This window comes from Schistocerca americana, chromosome X (assembly GCF_021461395.2).
Source record: "Schistocerca americana isolate TAMUIC-IGC-003095 chromosome X, iqSchAmer2.1, whole genome shotgun sequence".
NCBI lineage: Eukaryota > Metazoa > Arthropoda > Insecta > Orthoptera > Acrididae > Schistocerca > Schistocerca americana.
In genome coordinates, this window is record NC_060130.1 from 900,203,219 (window position 1) to 900,223,427 (window position 20,209).

A 20,209-nucleotide genomic window follows, 5' to 3' on the forward strand; every position below is an offset into this window, starting at 1 on the left:
CACATGGACAGGCTACACGTGCTGGCAACCTCACAGGGTGGAAGGGGGCTACAGTGGGGAATGGAGAGGGGAAGGGAGAGGGGAGAGGAATCCACGCTGTAGATGCTAGGGAGGGAAATCTTCCCCATATGGCTCACACTAAAAACAGGAAATTTTGAAGTGGAGGTCAAGCCTCGGACCGAAATACCAAAAGGGTGAAAGAATAGGCAAAAGGAACAAAATAGCAACCAATACAGGAAACCACGGGAGTAGCCAGGTCGACATAAAGCAGAACGCCGAGAGAGGGGAAGGAGGAGGCAACGGGGAAGGAGTGGGGATAGGGAGGGAGGGGACAGGGAGATGGGAAAGCAGCTAGGGAATGAAAAATGAGCTGCAATAGCTCGGGGCCCCATGTGCACCGCCGGCCGGTGTGGCCGTGCGGTTCTAGGCGCTTCAGTCTGGAACTGCGTGACCGCTGCGGTCACAGGTTCAAATCCTGCCTGGGGCATGGATGTGTGTGATGTCCTTAGGTTAGTTAGGTTTAAGTAGTTCTAAGTTCTAGGGGACTGATGACCACAGATGTTAAGTCCCATAGTGCTCAGAGCCATTTGAAACATGTGCACCATGCACGAACTCACGAAAGAACCATGAGCCCCCTGGGGGGTGTTTGAACAGAAAACAAAACTAGCCCCACATTCTCCTTGGTCATAATTTGTCAGTTTTCATATGATTACAAGTGATGACATGGTGATACATCTCGCTCATTTTGAAAACTTGGTACTTCGCATGCAGCAACCCAACGTGAAGCCCGATAAATCACTAATGGTTTGAATACTTGACACACTGCCTGACACTCATGAAAGCCTATGACAGTCATGGTGGGCACAATCTGAAGATCAACAGATACTAAAACATTTAATGGATTTGTTAACATCTGATTATAATCATCATGCTTATCAGAGGGAGAAACGGGATGAGTTAGTTAGAAATATTAAACAAACGAGAAATACGGAACACACTACTGGCAGGAATGTTACTTTGTCAAATGAACACAAAAAAAGCTTAAATGTTTTGGTTGTGGCGGGTTTATACATTATAAAAAATGTTTCCACTTGTTAAATAAAAAAAAAAAAGTATCCGTAACCAAAATGAAAGTGAAATGTCTGACAAGGCTTTGATTGGTGAAGTAATGAGCACAGAATTAGACAAGAACTTGTGGATCACCAATTGTGGAGCAACGAATCATATGACTAAGAAAATTGAGTGGTACGTATTGTTTTCTAAGTTTGCAAAATCACTGCAGATACGTATGGGCAGTAATTGAACTGTGAAAGCACTAGGAAAAGGGACTATTTATTTTGAAGATTTTGTCAATGGAGAGTGGAGCTATGCCATATGGATAGTGTTTTGTATACTTCAGAAGGATGAAGAAACCTTCTTTCTGTTATCACATGCTATGAACAATAGTTTAGACTTTATTTCATCAAAACACAAGGGCGAGTTCTGAAACAATGGCATTGTTAAAGCCATCAGAGTGACAATACAAATTCAATCTCATAATCCTGAGGTAAATCGTACATCAAAGGATCCTGCATATTTTTCATGAATGATTGGGTCCCAAATCAAATGCCTTGTTCAGCAATTTTTGAAGCAATGAGGTGCTGAAGTTGAGGACTTTGGTGAAGAATTTTTCAGAGCATGTGTTATGGGGAAGCAGCATCACAGCAGTTTTCAGTCATGACAGTAATGTACTACACAACTTGGAGAAGTGATTCGTGCTGATTTCTGTGGACCTATGGAACACAAATTGCTGGGAAGAGCTCAACATTTTCTGTGATTTTTTTAAGTTGTGCATGGTAAATTTTCTCAAGCATGCATGTCCTAAAGAACACTGCATCAAACTTTGTACACATTGTGAAAGACAGACATGGCGCAAATGTATTTCTTGCCAAAGCCCAGGGAACCTGATGAGAAGACTTAAGTTAAGTCCCTGCCTGTGTGGGAATCACATCAGGGTTTGAGTCCTCGTCTGGTACAAATTTTCATTTGTTTCCAGTAAATTGTATAGCTTAGGTAGGTCTGCATTCGCAATTTGTGAATACGCTTTCTGATTTAATAAGACTGTAGATCATCTGCAGTGCATCAAACTTTATAGACACATCGCTATTGTATTTCATGTATGTGGCCTTGTTTGCATGGAGAAAAAACAAAGATAATTGCAACTCTTCATCAATATTTAAGCACTGGAAGTCAACATTCTGCATTGACAAGACGTAAGTCACAGCATATATGCCTAATATTGTGTATCCACCACCCTCCTCAGCTCAAGCTGGCTGAAATGCTTCAATGTGATGTTGACAATATGTGAGAGAAAAATATGTGGAGAAAATTGAGTAATATAATTTCCAACGAGGATCCCAGCTCTTAGTTCTTAGAGGTAAAAGATCTCTAGTAAGATCAGATCTTCATACAACATCTCATAAATGCTTGAGCTGATACAGAGAAAAGACATCCGCCAAGGTAGTGTTTAAAACTCACCAAAATATTAAATATTTTAATATTATTTTGAAGTGAGTGAATGAAATATCTTGCTACATAATCCTATTACTCACCTGAACTATACGAGGTGTTACAAAAAGGTACGGCCAAACTCTCAGGAAACATTCCTCACACACAAATAAAGAAAAGACGTTAAGTGGGCATGTGTCTGGAAATGCTTAATTTCCATGTTAGAGCTCATTTTAGTTTTGTCAGTATGTACTGTACTTCCTCGATTCACCGCCAGTTGGCCCAATTGAAGGAAGGTAATGTTGACTTCAGTGCTTGTGTTGACATGCGACTCATTGCTCTACAGTACTAGCATCAAGCACATCAGTACGTAGCATCAACAGGTTAGTGTTCATCACGAACGTGGTTTTGCAGTCAGTGCAATGTTTACAAATGCGGAGTTGGCAGATGCCCATTTGATGTATGGATTAGCATGGGGCAATAGCCGTGGTGCGGTACGTTTGTATCGAGACAGATTTCCAGAACGAAGGTGTCCCGACAGGAAGACGTTCGAAGCAATTGATCAGCGTCTTAGGGAGCATGGAACATTCCAGCCTATGACTCGCGAATGGGGAAGACCAAGAACGACGAGGACACCTGCAATGGACGAGGCAATTCTTCGTGCAGTTGACAGTAACCCTAATGTCAGCGTCAGAGAAGTTGCTGCTGTACAAGGTAACGTTGAACACGTCACTGTATGGAGAGTGCTACGGGAGAACCAGTTGTTTCCGTACCATGTACAGCATGTGCAGCCACTATCAGCAGCTGATTGGCCTCCACAGGTATGCGAATGGTTCATCCAACAATGTGTCAATCCTCATTTCAGTGCAAATGTTCTCTTTATGGATGAGGCTTCATTCCAACGTGAGAAAATTGTAAATTTTCACACTCAACATGTGTGGGCTGACAAGAATCCGCACGCAATTGTGCAATCACGTCATCAACACAGATTTTCTGTGAACGTTTGGGCAGGCATTGTTGGTGATGTCTTGATTGTGCCTCATGTTCTTCCACCTACGCTCAATGGAGCACGTTATCATGATTTCATACGGGATACTCTACCTGTGCTGCTAGAACATGTGCCTTTACGAGTACGACAACATGTGGTTCATGCATGATGGAGCTCCTGCACATTTCAGTCAAAGTGTTCGTACGCTTCTCAACAACAGATTCGGTGACCGATTGATTGGTCGAGGTAGACCAATTCCATGGCCTCCACGCTCTCCTGACCTCACCCTCTTGACTTTCATTTATGGGGGCATTTGAAAGCTCTTGTCTACGCAACCCCGGTACCAAATGTAGAGACTCTTCGTGCTCGTATTGTGGACGGCTGTGATACAATACGCCATTCTCCAGGGCTGCATCAGGGATTCCATGCGACGGATGGTAGATGCATGTATCCTCGCTAACGGAGGACATTTTGAACATTTACTGTAACAAAGTGTTTGAAGTCACACTGGTACGTTCTGTTGCTGTGTGTTTCCATTCCATGATTAATGTGATTTGAAGAGAAGTAATAAAATAAGCTCTAACATGGAAAGTAAGCGTTTCCGGACACACGTCCACCTAACATATTTTCTTTCTTTGTGTGTGAGGAATGTTTCCTGAAAGTTTGGCCGTACCTTTTTGTAACACCCTGTATATTGTTGCCAAATAAGATTTATGGCATCAAGTACTGAAGGTCACATTCTCATTTCACTGTTAGCTTGCAAAACCATCACTACAACTCTAATCAAGCTACTTGTTTCAGATCATGTGCAAGCCAAAAAGTGGCTATTCAAACTCACAGAAACTGTCGCCTCTGCTGTGGTCTTAAAAGAGGCACTAGGATGGGGTTTATACTTATTCATACTTAATGGTAGCCGATGAGTGTCTTACTGTCCTTTCATACATAATCGGTAGTGTCTGAATTAAATTTTGATATCAGTTTAGCCAGAGTGACTTGCTAATTTGCTTTGGACAACTTTATTTACTTTGAACTAAATGATTCAAGAGTAATGGATCATGGCACTGTTCATAAGATGGGGTTGATATCTTGAATGTCATAGTCTCAGAAAATATAACACACTGAACCAGGAGTCCTGAATCATGCACAGCTATGAATATCACTTACCACCATTCAGATTCACGTTGTTCTAGCACTCGTATCTCAAGAACACTTCCAGTTTGTCTTCATCAGATACAAACAAAGGACTGACATACAACATGCTTTCAAAAAATACTTAACAGTTTATACTTTCCTCTGTATCACATACTGTCATTTCAATGTATGTTTTGTACAAAAATTGCTACAAAGTGCCTAGGAAATTGTAAATGATGGTGTCTGTTCACTAAGTTCACAACTTACTTTCTGTTAACCTTCAAACAAAAATCAAATCACATCACAATTACCTGGAGAGAGATATTACATCCTGCCTGAATTTCTTCTTCTATAGCAGAGTCATACGCCTTTTTATCAGCTTCTGATTCGGTAGTAATTATGGAATTTTTCTTCCTCCGATTTCTTTTCTTCGCACTGTGCAGGCAGCAAAAATATTACGTCAAGATAAAAATGTAGTAGAATTCATGCAATTACCATATGTGAAAAAGTGGTGGTGTTTGTGCAGGCATAACAGTATTACTAGATCAGTTCTAGCTTACTAATCTGCATTTCTGTGTAATGTTTGTGCACAGTTTAGAGTGGATGTTTGTTATGCATTATCATTTCAACTTAGAGGTAGGCAATAACAGGATATTTTGGAACAGCCAATGACAAGCTCTTAATACGCTGCTAACATTGTATTGTTGGTCAACCTTTCACTGACTCCATATATTTATATTTCTGATTTCTTATGAAATACAGAATTTTGGTTGGGGTGACGGACTGCTCTGTCTGAGATGTACATTAGGATGGAAGGTGATACTATGCTTTAATTGACTGTGAGCAACAAACAATGTGATTTAACCTGAAAATACTATTTCTTTACAATCCGACCACTTTTGCTTTCATTACACGCACATTATTTTGTGATCTAAATCATATCATTATAGCATTGGCTTCTGAGAAGCCACTGTTCGTTTGTTGTCCTTATTACCCCTCGTCAGGAACAGCAGCTGTTATGAATGTACACTATGAAGTAAATACATGAACAGCCTTTAGTGAATTTCTAATTCTTGCTCTACACTTACTGCAATTTGGAATACAGCAATCTCCCCCCCCCCCCCCTCTCTCTATTTTTATTGTGTGTGTGTGTGTGTGTGTGTGTGTGTGTGTGTGTGTGTGTGTGTGTGAGAGAGAGAGAGAGAGAGAGAGAGAGAGAGAGAGAGAGAGAGAGAGAGAGAGAGAGAGAGAGAGAGAGAGAGATCCAGCAGTCCCTACCAAGCAACAATGACATTCCAAATTAATAGTTAGTTATGTGGCAGTGTTACATAACCAGGAATTAATGTCACATCATGGCTAATATTCACAGAAACCAGCCGTGTGTAATTACCTTCTGAATGAACTTGTGAATTTGGGTCACTACATTGTTGTCACTTGTATTCTTATGTACACATTAAATTGATAATGACTGTGGAAATCCAAGGAAGCAAAAGTCAAGTAATGACTTCTGCAAATGCTTCAGTTTGAATCGAAACATTTGTGATAAGCCTCCTGATTGGTTACATTTGCCCTCTTAAGCATTTACACTGTATTAATGTTCAATACAGATTCTTTATAAATTATATCTTTTATTAAATTTGTGCATAAATATTCATTATTAATATAATCTCTCATCATATACAAATAGAGGGAGAGGCATACTAATCAAAAATTGTGTCTGCAGTTTTGCTAATAAACAAAGAGAACATCCAACTTCTTGCACAAGGTTCATCAGATTTAGACTGCACAAAAATGACCTATAAACAGGGCATGGCAAGATGGGTAATATAGGGAACTTGGTAGACAAGGACACCCAAGTGGCTAACATGTCTCTTATGAGCTACTGCATTACTTCAACAATTTTTATTTATATAAATGACACTGAATTCTGATTTACTGAAATGTTTATAACATACACGGTGTCCCACTTATCTTGCTCACCCAAAATAACTCTTTTCTGATGTGTTAAATGTAAAACTGTTTCAACCAATTTTTTTTATCATCATCGAAATAGGGTGTCAAGCCGGGCACTGCTACCTCTTGCCCTCTGAATTCCATGGATGAACAGAGCCAGTCGAGTTTCATGGGATCACAATATATCAAATGTGTTCTGGTCTGACAATGTAAAAATGAAAAGCAGAAAACTGTTCAGACTTATTGTGGTTAACTTTTGACTAATTATGTATCCAAACTATTTACAGTACTGTGTTCCAGCCACGTTTGTTTATCAGTCAGCACTAATAGATTGCCTGCTGACATTTGCAACTGCCAAAAGGCAACTCAGTCAAGAAAATTGAGTTGTTCCAGTTATGAATCGTACACATTCCGGTCGCCATATTTTACTTAAGTACAGCACATGAAACTTCAATGAATATTTACAATTAAGAAGGCGCTTTCTCACATAAAACTTTTCAGCAGAAGCTGTTTTATAAAAAAACTTTGCAATTCCCACATTAATCATACTCACATCAAAAGCCCTCCAGTTCCACATACTATCAATACAATGCCATCTGCTGCATTTCACATGCATATTGCAACCTACTGGTTTCAGAATGAGAAATTTGAACCAGCATCATGCACCAATGCCACCAAGCTGCGACTCCAATCTTAATAATATATTACAGAAATAAACTAGTGAGGTAAAATATGTTACACAACCCCAACAACAATCATTTTCAGAATTGGAGTTAGTGCTGTCAAAAAAACTGGGTACATCTTTTCAGCAGGAAAACGTTATTTGCTGAAATGCAGACTGTACCAGACAATAACTTTAAAAAATTGTGGAAGGTTGGAGGGGAGGGGGAGCATGCAACTGGGGTTGTGTTCTGTCAGTGATCAAGTCATTAGAGATGAAGTGCATGCCCTGACTGGACTAGCATGGGGAAGGATACCTGCCGAGTCATTTACAAATGACCATCCCGTCTACTTGCCTGAAACAATTTTAGAGAAACTATGGAAAACTCTAATCTGTGTGGCTGGACAGTAACTTGGATCCTCAATATCCGCAAGCTTTACATATTATTAGAAAACAAAGCAGAAAAGTATCAATCACCTTGTAGGTGTCATGGTATGTGGTGGTTGGGCACTAATATTTAGTGCCTTCTTGCTCCAAATGATAAACTGATTAGCCAAGTCTTGCAAAACCATTATTTGTGGAATTTATGTTTACAACTAAAGAACCAAAACATGTCACACAAATAGTCATTCACTATAAGCCACAAACAACTGTATTTTGTAACCTAACAGAATCTCTGACTGTTTTTAATTTCTTTTGCATAATTGTAAGTGTTATGTAAAGCTCACCACATCTGACTACAATTTTTTATTCTCCCTTCATGTAACTTCCATACTTTGTACCTGCTTATTTCTATATTTACAGCATTGTCATGTGTCCCCTATCCCACCACCAGAAATCAATGGTGGCCACAGCTTCAGCTACCAAAACTTTCATTAAACAGAACTGCAGCACACCTTATGGGCCACTGGGTAGTTACAATCCACAAAGTGTTTCCACCAATGATTTCTGCAATTCCAAATGAATCTTATGTTACTGAGCTGAGTTATTCTCTTACACAAATCAGAGAACTCACTGATTCAAAATGTATATGCACACCTGAAATTACTCACTTCACACATGGAGTAAAAGTACACAAAAATTGTATTTACAGATTTTACTACAAGCTTCCTTCCTCTGTTTGGTCCACTCTGTAATATCCCTATAGAAACCGAAGTATATGTGGAAAACAAAATACGACGAAATTGACGGACGTTTACAAAAACCTTGAGGACTAGGAAATTGTGTGAGAAAGCTGAAGATACCGAGTCAGGGAACACCAGTAAGGTGGGAGATTAAACTGTAATGATACATGGGACCTAAGCTTTCAGGAGTAAAATAATATTTCTCGATAGGCCCAAATGTTTAGAAAGTGATTCTACATCTGAAAATACTACAATTTCCTAATAAAATAAATTTGAGTCTTAACAAGTCCTCAACCTCAGCAATTTAAACTGATCCCAAGTCACCATCTTGCATTCCATAAAACATGAAAGCAAGTCATAATTACTCAAATTAAAGCATACCATAGTTCTTAAACATTGATAATTTACATGGAATAATATTCCTATAATTAAGACAATTTGAGAAATCTTAGGTATATTAAAATTTGTTATTTATAAAAATAAAATTCGGTTTCAATGCTAAGTTAAAAACAAAAAATTCCCTGATAATTTGTGAAATTCCTGAAATTCCCCAAGATTTCCCTGATTTTTCCAGCTAAAATGTAATTGCCTGCAAATTCCAGGTTTTCCAGAAGAATCACCACTCTGATATTGTCAACAAAATGGTAACCATAAGCCATGTGCAACCATCCAATATATGTGAAGTACATTCCATAACAAGAATTATAATTGTTCTCGTGACATCACATTCATTGGCTTTGCCAGCTCACAGCAAAACATTCACCCTTCAACCCAACCTACACCTTTGACAACTCTACACATATCACCATACCCTACAGTCCAAAAACTAAAATAAAATAGAAGCGAAATACAGATTGCTAGTGTTCTGCTATATCTCTGCATGTATATGACGTCGCTTGCCACATTACCATTATGTCGTGTGTCAAAGCAAACAACTGGTATCAACAGATTCATTTCACCCTTTATATCAGTGGCTGGCTCCTCACAAAAATAACTCTCAATATATTTATACAGGTATGAAGTGCTGTTGGTAACAACTGACAAAGGACCTATTTCTTGAATTTTAGCAGTTACGAGTGACAGAATACAACACTCATTATAAAAGTGAAGAGAAACTTTATGTGATGAACTATAATGAATCATACTTAATCATAATAATAATCACCATAAATAAAATAAATTATGGGTACCTGTTGATTCCTACTCACTATCTGGTGGTGTAACAAAGTTCATGGGCTGATGTATCAAAGAAATTAGTCGCTAGAGAAATTCAATGTAAGAAATTAACATAGGTGTAGGATGGATAAAATCCACTCAGCTTTCCTGCCTTATGTTCAAATGGTATTTCAAGCATTTGATGACTTCCCCTGTTATCAGGAGCTGTTAGTTACAGGTGCTACTATTTCCTGAATGTTGTTGTTTCCTAAGTTGGTTTTCTTTTTTTTTTTTACAGTCAGTTTACAATGATAATAATGATGACTATGATGGGAGGAAGTCTTCAAAATGTCTGAGACACCACTACATATAACATGGCAAAGGAAACAGTAGTTTTTCCGAATAACACTGAGAAAAAGCAATGTCCCCAATGACAAATTACTTCTAGTTTATTATTTAACTACCTTTTCAATGAAGAAAATGTTAATAAATGTGGACATTATTCAGGCAAGCTGTTCCAAAAAAATGTGTTCTACATAAATGTCAACCACATCACCAAACCACAAGGAAATCTGTCTTATGTGATTTTTAATATTGGCATCTTTTGGAAATTGAATAATTTTTACATATTTATCCCAGATGAGAAAAACTATAGAAGACATAAGTAAACAGTAGTCTCAGAAAAGTCAAAATCTGCACCAAATCTGCAAAGACAAACTAAATTATAAATATGTCACTTGCTTTACAAACAAATTAATCCTTTCCTATTTTTAACATGCCACACAACTTTAAAACCATTTCTAAACTGTTTACAGTTGTCAATATAATGTTGGTTACTCTTGTTAGCAAGATATAGGTATGTACAACTAACACTTGAATGTTCAAATAACAGGCATAGTGTTATTTGCAGCATACAACCACCACTGTCATTCTATGTTGTTTGGCTACTATATTACATGCACAAGTGAATTCACCATAATGCTCACTTTCTTGAAAACACAAAGCTGTGATTATATTACAACATAAGCAAACCAGTATTGGTATGCAGTTTAAATAAACCAAATTGTCACTTTCCAACCAAACACAGACCTCGAGCTACGTTACTAATTGACCTGTCATCACAACTAATATTTAAGGAGAGTCGGCATATTAAAACGCTGATATCAGATTTTTGATTGCTAATAGATGACTAGGTTTTCCGCCTTACCAAAACAAATCACTCCACAACCTCCATTCACTGGAAAGGGGATGTTTCAACTTATTCATCTGAAAACCTTGCTTGTTTCAGTGTACATTTCTTTTAAAAACTAGTAATTAACTTTATAGTGTACAGTATAAGTGATTTTTTTTTTAATTGCATTAAACACCACAAAGGTAGATTTCCATTTTGTGTGTGTGTGTGTGTGTGTGTGTGTGTGTGTGTGTGTGTGTGTGTGTGTGTGTGTGTGAGAGAGAGAGAGAGAGATCAGAACAAGGCATTGAAAGATATTTTAATCTCACCTCTTTGATCTGACATCTTTATCTGATATCTCCTTATTTGACGAGTCATTTTCTGTGCCACTGTTTGTCAGCTGCAAAGAAAATTAATATGTTATAATGGTAATTTGTCACACAGTAATTTACAATTTTCAGTTAGATAATTACACATACTGCCATTATCGAACACTAAAGCAACAGAAAAAAAAATTAACGAAAAGCATGAATTGTCACACTGCAACTGTAGTCCTTTGTGAAAGGGAGGGGAGAGCACTACTTAGGTAAAATATATCACCTACTTCAATAGAACAGAAAAATATTCATTGCCAGGTAACAGTTATTTATTTTAACTCCCTTCCACTTTTCAATACGTCACAGAAAACATTAGCTTCGCTAGTGATCAACTCTCAACTAAATTGTTACCTTCCAACCTAACCTAGACCTTAGGCTGCGGTGCAGATACAAAACCCTTTCTTCACCTAATAATACAAATTATGAATGTATAAGAAAGTATTATCAACATTTAATGCCTCAACATAAATGCCATTACAAGAGGAGAATAACATCAGCTAAAAAGTGAACAGGAAATCAGTTGTCTGTCAAAAAATTCATCCTGGCATTCACCTCAAGATATTTGGAAAGGAAACTGGGAAGATAAGTAAAGAAGGCATTAATATCTCATCGACAGGGCATTACAAATGGAGGACTAGTTGAACTCGGCAAGGACCACAGATGAGAATGATTACAATACTGAACGTATCAGTTCCAGGATGCAGCAGAACTGATTAAGGAAAAATTTAAATATGGATGGTTGCACAGGTATTCATAACACACCCTTTAACACGAGTCCAGCTATAAAGTTGCTTCATTCAGTTCTAACATGGAAACTATTAGCTTGTATGGATGAGGAATTACGTATGTATTGTGGAAAATTTAATCAAAATACTACATTTTCGACAGTATTTATAATCAGACTATAACTAAACTAAGGAGAGCACAGCTAGCACGCGAATTTTCACATTTTTAATACAAATTACAGATTAATGGTATTACCAAAAACAGTGCAAAATAAGCAATTAAAAACAAAAATACGTGGGAACCAACTAAATTTCAGTGATAATGTTCCACTATATATTACTATAAATGAATTACTAATCAGCAAAGACCTACACAATAACAAGAAGTTTCTGATGATAAAGCAAATTATATGTAATCAATCTTCACGTGGTAATCGTCTAAGTAATCATCTTAGGTTTGAAACTCTTTAGCCCGTGTTTGCTTTAACAACACGTTTTTTGAAGGGGTCCGCCTTTAGCAAAACAAAAGTTTGTTTTTTATCACAAACATGTTTCACTGCAGTTGCATCATCATCAGTGGGCTTTTATTTTATGGCTTTTAACCACATGGTGTGGTTTTCCTGATGCTTTTACAGTGACTTTTCTTTTTCATCATCTTTCTCACAGTGAAGTTCTATATATATATTGAGCTGTCACTGTTAAACAGCTGTAAACACTAACTAGCTTCTGGATTAACACCATAGAACTGTCTCCAATAACAACAATTCTCAATATCAGCCTGATAGTTAAAATCTGTCTAGTTTCTATTAAGTTCTTTTATAGCTAAATAGAAAACTTATTTAAAATGGGGAAATAAGAGACGAATCCTCATCAGATGGCAACTATTATCAATCAGAATAACATATTTTACACTGAACTTTGTAGGCAATAATAAACTCTGTGGTGCAGTAAGGAATCTGAATGAACCATCTCGTTCGACATTGCCAAGCAATTTATTCTGAGACTACTTGCAATTTTTTGCTGGGCGAAAAAATAATTGTGCACAAGTTCCAACAGCGTGTCTCTCCCATTTATACCCTGTTACGCTACTTGAAAAACATATGACGATACCCGAAAATCTTACATGCACGGTTCTCTAGTGCTACACATATAGTCAGTCCAACAACATGGTTAAAATAACACTTCCTTCTAAAACCGTCACACTTGTTTCTACAACTGTGACAATTCCTTTCAAATTTTGTACAGACGTAGGGTTTTTTTTCCATCCCAGGGCTCCAGTAAGTTTAAAGAAACAACAGCATTTACTGGACTTTATCTATTCGAACCTACATCATAAGAAACAATAAGCTGTCTGCTACATTTACTCTCAATGAGCCGGCTCAATTACGGATTAATATACACTTTGATCACGACGACAGTTGTGTATTTGTTGACTGGATTTATTCGAAACATCAAGGAAGTGTCACACAAGGAGAGAGTATGTCAAGATTTCTGCTCTAACACAGCTGTTTTGAAAGTTCGTGACTGTTAACGAATACGGGTAAGAACACATAACTTATATTAAACATGAAAAGCAGCTATCAGAATGTGTTATTTACCTTATTTTTTCCAGATTGTGAGCTGTCAGAGCCTTCAAGATCCATAACCAACACAAGTGGTTATAAACGAGCAGAAAACGTGTCAGGAATAAACTTCTGAGGGAAGACAAACTGCAGCATTCAGATGAATATTCTGTACATAAATAGTGCGCGTTTCATTTAACCTTAGGCGTAAAAATGTTAAACTTAGGCGCATTAATTCTAAAACGGCGCGGTGGATGAAATTTGCAAACTATTAACGGAAGTGGTATCATAACCTGAATGTCTGTGCAAATTTAATATTTATACAAGAATTTGCCATCTACAACTTCAGAACTTTTTCACTCATGGGGGGAGAAGGGATTTTTTTAAAACTTAGAACGGAGTGTACTACAGTTATTTTGCATGTATGTACAACCTTCCCCTCCTCATACAACTCTCCCAAATACCTTTTTTTCCCATAACCAAAGAATATAAACAAATACGAAGCCAAGGCACAGAGAATGCAAGTAAGGATTCCAAACAAACTTTTCATCCATTGCGAAAAAACGACAATATTTTCGAAAACGGATTTCATATATACATTCATGACATTCATCGAATTCTACATTTATAGAGAAGGAACGCATTTGTTTATTTATTTTTGCTGGATGTCACCCATATCACGCACTGCTTTTACTCTTGACGAATCAGTATTTATTATGGTAAACATTTATTAAGTTGTTTTTCAAAGTACAGAGGAATTAAATTATTCTGTATAGTCCGGAATACTAAATCTGGTTAAGTAAATAATTTTTTTCGGGCTTACCACAGGAAAATGTTTCATCTGGATAGGTGTTGCAATTTAATATGTAGTACTCTCGTGCTTGTCATTAACAAAACGCTAATTATTTTTATGCATTTTGTTTAGAGCCAGAAATATTGTTGAGAGTCTACATCCTCTACACGTATTAGTAGATACAGGCTCCCATTTGCAGGACTCAGCAAGGTGACAATGACCAAAATACATCTCTACGTATCCATTCACTGTGATCCTTTTTAGAGAATCTTTCACTATGTATTATCAGAATTATGTGCATTATAACTTTAACCTTTGTATGTCTTATTTAGAAGGCAACTCATATTTTTCTTCACTGCCTGTGAGTAGTTCTTTACCTGGAGCAGTGACAGTTCACACACGTGTGATTGACACAGAAGCTAATTACAAAATATCAACAGCAGGTGCGCACTGTTCGAGGTGCGTGCTCGTTACAGCTGCTTTCGGTAAGTGACTATAAAGTAAACTGCGACTGCTTTCAGAGATCCAGCTCGCTGAGGGAGTGGGCCTGGGATAGCCTTGCCATATTGTGGCATCAAGTCTGGAAGGTAGACTTAGTGCAGGAGGCAGATACAGTGACAAAAACCTGAACCCATGACTGCTGCTGGAAGGTTCATGTTACGCCCTTGTCAGGTGTAGCCACCATGTCCTAGTAGTACTGCTGGTTTGTGAATGAGTCTGCTGCAAAATGACAGCTGTTTATACTAGATAGCAGCACCGTTGTTATGTCAATGTGCCACTTCTGGTCACATTCTTGATAGCACTATTGAAGCCTTTTGGTGGTGAAATCCCCTTGCCTATACTGCAAGACCTGTATCTTACTGGTGTATTGGCAGGTTTGGGGAGCCATGCCTGGCCCGTCTCCCAATGAATAAACAGCCTTGTTACTGAAAATGGAATGCCAACACTTCATACTTGCCAGCTGCCAGTGGCTGCTGAAACGCTTTACCATTATACTCCCACAGTTTTTCCCGCAAGAGAGTAGCGGCGCTACACCACTCCTTCTAAGGGAATACCCAACCCCCTTCTCCCCCCTCCCACCCGACCCCCTGGGCCACAATTTAAACCAATATACATGAGAGATTCCCAAGACTTGTGAAAGTCGTACCACAGAACTGGATTCCACTACAGGAATGTCTGTTGGATTACACTGCAGGGTTCAGAAACCTCATTTAACCTGCAAATCTTACTCAGTAGACTTACTCTTATGCTGCTGGGTTACATATTTACTACTGCACGTAATAGTCCATTATTTCTCTTAGATCACACGTCACACCATGCCTTTACTTCGTTTTCTGCTAGTCATGTGACCTTAACAAATCTCTCTCTATGCCCTCATGTCTTATTCTGAGGCCCCATGTCCTACTAAGCTCTAGGGAATACATTTCTCAACACTCACACTACAATGCCACATATATAGTCGCTACTGCTATTGTCACCTTGTCATCTCTCCTCATGTTGCTCAATCTTGCAACATGTCTCAAGGGTCCCATACCCTGCTCATTTTTTCAAAGCTATTTCACCACTAGACACCTTGTCATGTTTATGTTCACACAACTTCTAACTCTCCATTCCACACTTAAAAACTAGAAATTAGCCTGGAGGACTTTTCTTTCTTAATAATTCATCCTTAACATATCACCTTTAACAATACATGGTCTAGCTCAATTAAACTATTATTCTGTTTTGTCTATCTGATGGGTTCTTAGCATGTTGTATTGGAACATCATTTGGGACCTCGTCCTTGCGACAACAGTTCACTTTCTGCTTTCTTAGAAAACATATTTCCAAACTTATCCTCACACATGCATCACCATACTACCACTCACTATACTGCACCAGGTAGAACCACTTATTTTTTTAACTGTGTGCTCATCACAGACTGAACTGCTCCAGAAATGCTTGGCTTCCTGGTACCCCTGCTAATCCAGAGCAACTTCCTGGTGCCTAGTGGCACTAAAACATACGAATGAAGACTTAGAATACTTGTATGCAGTTGAACTGGTGTGTCCCACACAATAGATGCACTTTACGACAGCTCCACTGGCAACAGCTTCACATCGCTGAAGGTGAATGTTGGTATGATGTTCGGTCAGAATGTTTACTCTCAGGTTTGTCCCACCTTAACCTGCTTGATACTCATCATGCATATCAGACTGTGGCTGCATTGTAAACATCTCACAGTGATGTCAGCAACTTGCTCTGCAACTCTGTGGCCCAGTACTCAAGCTACTGTTACATTTCGATCCTCTTGCACATCTCCTCAACAGACTCCACCTTGCTGGTCCGATCACAAACCTTATAAGCTTGTCCCCTCTTCCTTTTCATATGCTAAACCTGACCGAGCGAGGTTAGCACACTGGACTCGCATTCGGGAGGACGACGGTTCAATCCCGTCTTCGGCCATTCTGATTTAGGTTTTCCATGATTTCCCTAAATCGTTTCAGGCAAATGCCGGGATGGTTCCTTTGAAAGGACACGGCCGATTTCCTTCCCAATCCTTCCCTAACCCGAGCTTGCGCTCCGTCTCTAATGACCTTGTTGTCGACGGGACGTTAAACACTAACCACCACCACTACCGCTAAACCTGCTTCTAACGAAATTTGTGCGTGTTCACCATTTCTTCCAAAACATCTGCAATATATCTATCAACAACTTCTCGTGCACTTTTCGTAGTGTCTAAGATAACAACATTGTCTGCAGTTACATTATGCAGGACGCAAAAACGACACATGCAGTTCACTGTGAATCTTGCCCAGGCTCCATGGTCTATAAACAACACTCAAGCACTTACATCACGCATGTTGCTATCTACACACTTATTCAGTTTGGTACAGTGTACACTCATTCCTGCTACCTCAAACTCTACAGAGCCACATATCAGAGCAGATACTTCTACGTTACTCTCCCCAACCTGGACAACGCTATTATTCCGTGCAGTGTGTAATTTCTCAGGAATTTGCATAACATAACCACTCTCTTTACTAATTGTCTTAACCCTTCCACTCAACAATTTTTTCCACTATCTATCAAATTTTGCTCTACCCCATACTGAATTGACAGGGTCAGCTACATCAATGGTAGATGGAGGTATTACAGGAACAAGCAAGCTATTCACAGGTCTGACTCTCTCTCTTTCTATCTTCTTCTTCTCCGTCCTCTCTGCTTCCTCTAATACTCTTTTTCCATTCTCTCCAATGAAACTCCCGATTCCTTATGTCCTCAGGCCCATTTTCAATCCACCAGTCATCATGTCTGCTTTGCACCTCCTCTACATATTTTACAGTACTGCGAGAAGCTGTTTCCTTCTCCCTATCATGAAGTGCTTCCAGTCTGTCAGACAGCTCTGTGTTGTTAGCTTGTGCCTTACTCACTTCAGCTCTTACAATTTTTAACACCTCCTGTGAAGTAGCCCTCCATGAGAACAAAAACTTCTCTTCCTGTGATACTAATCACGACACCATTATTTTTTTTTAATTTCACGCACAACCGAGAAGGACGCTCAAATGTACTACAATCCCACACTTCTCACTACTTCACATGCTTACATTCTGAACCATACTCCTTGCTCTATATTTTTCTCTGTTCCAAACAGCGCGAATTACCACACATTCCATACAATTCTCAGACTTTGGTATAATGACAACTTCATTAAATAAATATAGCAAAACATCAAAAAGAAATCAAATTGTGAGGAAACTTAACCATAATACTATCATATTACTTCTTAATACAACATAACTATTCTTGTCTATTTGGCTGCTCATAATTACTATTTATATGCTGAAGCAATAAATAAATGTAATGTCAGCTCCTGAATCGTTACTAATGGTTAACAGCTTATATACTACTACGCAATGAGCTCGTGACAAAACCCACTGAAAAACTCAACATTCTTATTTCCATATCCACAGAACATCATCAACATTTACCTGCCACATATCAAGCCCAAAAATAGCATTACACATATGGCCAAAGCCTCACAGGCTTGCCATGATACTCCAGTCAAATGTAAACAAAAGAAAAGACTGCACTCTCCCCAATTTATATTGATGAGACTGCAACCCTGCAGTAGTAGAGCAATCTTCTTCATTCACAGATGGTGGCTGTAGATAATGTCGCTCCTCCTGCTGTCACCAAATGATATGGCAACAGAGTTGAAGATCCCAATGTCGAGATCAGATGAAGCTGCCCAGAGGTGATGCAGTGGCTCCAGTGAAGGATGGCTGGCAGCAGAGGGCTGTGGTGGGTTTGCTGGCTGGAGGCTGCCCAAAAGAAAAACATCTGTCAAAATGAACACTGTATTTTACTCAGACATTCGGACTCTGCTGACAGGGAGTTATAACCATGCCCCTCTCAGCACATGGCGGACATTGTAAGACCGATGAGGTGACAGTTAGTGCACAGCTAGGTGGCTGCAACACATGCACCCAGGACTGCTGGCACCAGTTTGCAGCATGTGGCATGCAACCCAGTTATACCGGGTGTCCGAAAAGTCTTTCCCTGATTACATAAATTGATAACTCAGGCTAGAAGTAAGATACAAATATGAAACAGGTGTCTAATTGTTTACAAACTATCAAAGTTCTTTTGACACATCAATAAACTTCCACATGAGCACCCTTGGTAGCACGTAGCACATCTAGGCGATATTCAATTTCCATCCACACATTAGCCAACATCACTGGAGGGATCGATTCAACGACTGTGGTTATCCATTGCCACAGGGTTTCAAGATCTGGTACACGTGTTCAGTAGGCCTCGTCCTTGACATAACCCCATAAAAAGAAGTCAAATGGGGTTATGTCAGGAGAGCGTGGAGGCCAAACCGTTGGCCCATCACGACCAATCCATCATCCAGGAAAGGTCATATCAAGATAGGCACGGACATCCAAACCCCAATGAGGCGGTGCACCATCTTGCTGAAGCAAGACATCAGGGTGATACTGAAGCAGCTGAGGAACAGCATACAGTTGCAACATGTCCAGATACACGGCAGATGTGATGATAGCCTCAGCGAAGAAGAATGGCCCGATAATTCGATCGTGCAATAGCGCACACCAAACATTCACCTTTGGACTGCCTCTGGTGCACTCCATGACCTCGACAGGGGGTTGTGAACCCCAAATGCGCACATTATGGCGATTCACTGCTCCACTGACAAAAAAGGTCACTTCGTCGGAAAAGGCAATTCGTCTGAGATAACCATCACCGTCCTCAATACGTGATAGCATTTCGACCGCAAAGCCATATCGACGTGTACTGTCATTGTGCAAGAAGGCCTGAACGATTTGCACTTTGTATGCACGAAACAATAAACGTTTGTGTAAAATGTCATGGAGAGAACTTTTTGGCATCTGTAATTCACGTGAGGCCCTGCGCACCGATTACTTCGGACTTCACAGAAAAGACTGCCTTACAGCTTCCACCCTGTCTGCTGAGGTTCTTGATCGACCAGACCTCAGAAGGTCAGCAACCGATCCTGTGTTCTTGAACTTCTCATACAACGCTTTAATACTCTTGATATAGGTGGATTCCTTCCAAATGTTGTCTGGAAGTGTCTCTGCACTGTGGTTTGTGATCATGTCTCATGGTACCACAGGACATACTGTGCCTTCTCCTGATTGGTTAACATGGCTTCTTGGGCACTGCACCTCATCCACTACTTACGTACTGCGAACCTAAAACAGAAAAAAACTTTGATAGTTGTAAACAATTTCATATTTGTATCTTACTTCTAGCCTGAGTTATCAATTTAGGTAATCAGGGAAAGTCTTTTCGGACACTCTGTATGTTTTGTGCCACAACTTGTAACTTTTGATTTATTTGCTGCAGGAACATTTATTTTGTAGAGAGACTATTTTATCTTTCTGTTGCATCTGGAGGGCTGTCCCTATTCAGTCTGTTCACCACATCAACAACACATTGATTCAGAATGTACTAAACTCCAACAAATCCCCTCATTCCTTCTCAACCTTTTCCAGCACTATTTCACCACTGGATCAGAACCTTACCTGTTTTGTACATGGTACCATAAAGTTTT

The 20,209-nt window shown here is 39.1% G+C and overlaps 1 protein-coding gene across 1 annotated transcript in view; it reads right to left on the reverse strand.

The window, feature by feature from the left end:
• Nucleotides 1–13,803, reverse strand: part of LOC124554904 (glycylpeptide N-tetradecanoyltransferase 2-like) — an 86,234-nt gene extending 72,431 nt beyond the window's left edge. Inside the window, exons 1-3 of the mRNA XM_047128593.1 lie at nucleotides 13,371–13,803; nucleotides 11,000–11,070; nucleotides 4,918–5,041 (exon numbers count right to left, since the gene is read on the reverse strand). Coding sequence (XP_046984549.1) covers nucleotides 4,918–5,041; nucleotides 11,000–11,070; nucleotides 13,371–13,415 — 240 coding nt within the window. The 5' untranslated portion in view covers nucleotides 13,416–13,803. The remainder of the gene's footprint in view (nucleotides 1–4,917; nucleotides 5,042–10,999; nucleotides 11,071–13,370) is intronic.
• Between the last annotated feature and the right edge of the window lie 6,406 nt (nucleotides 13,804–20,209).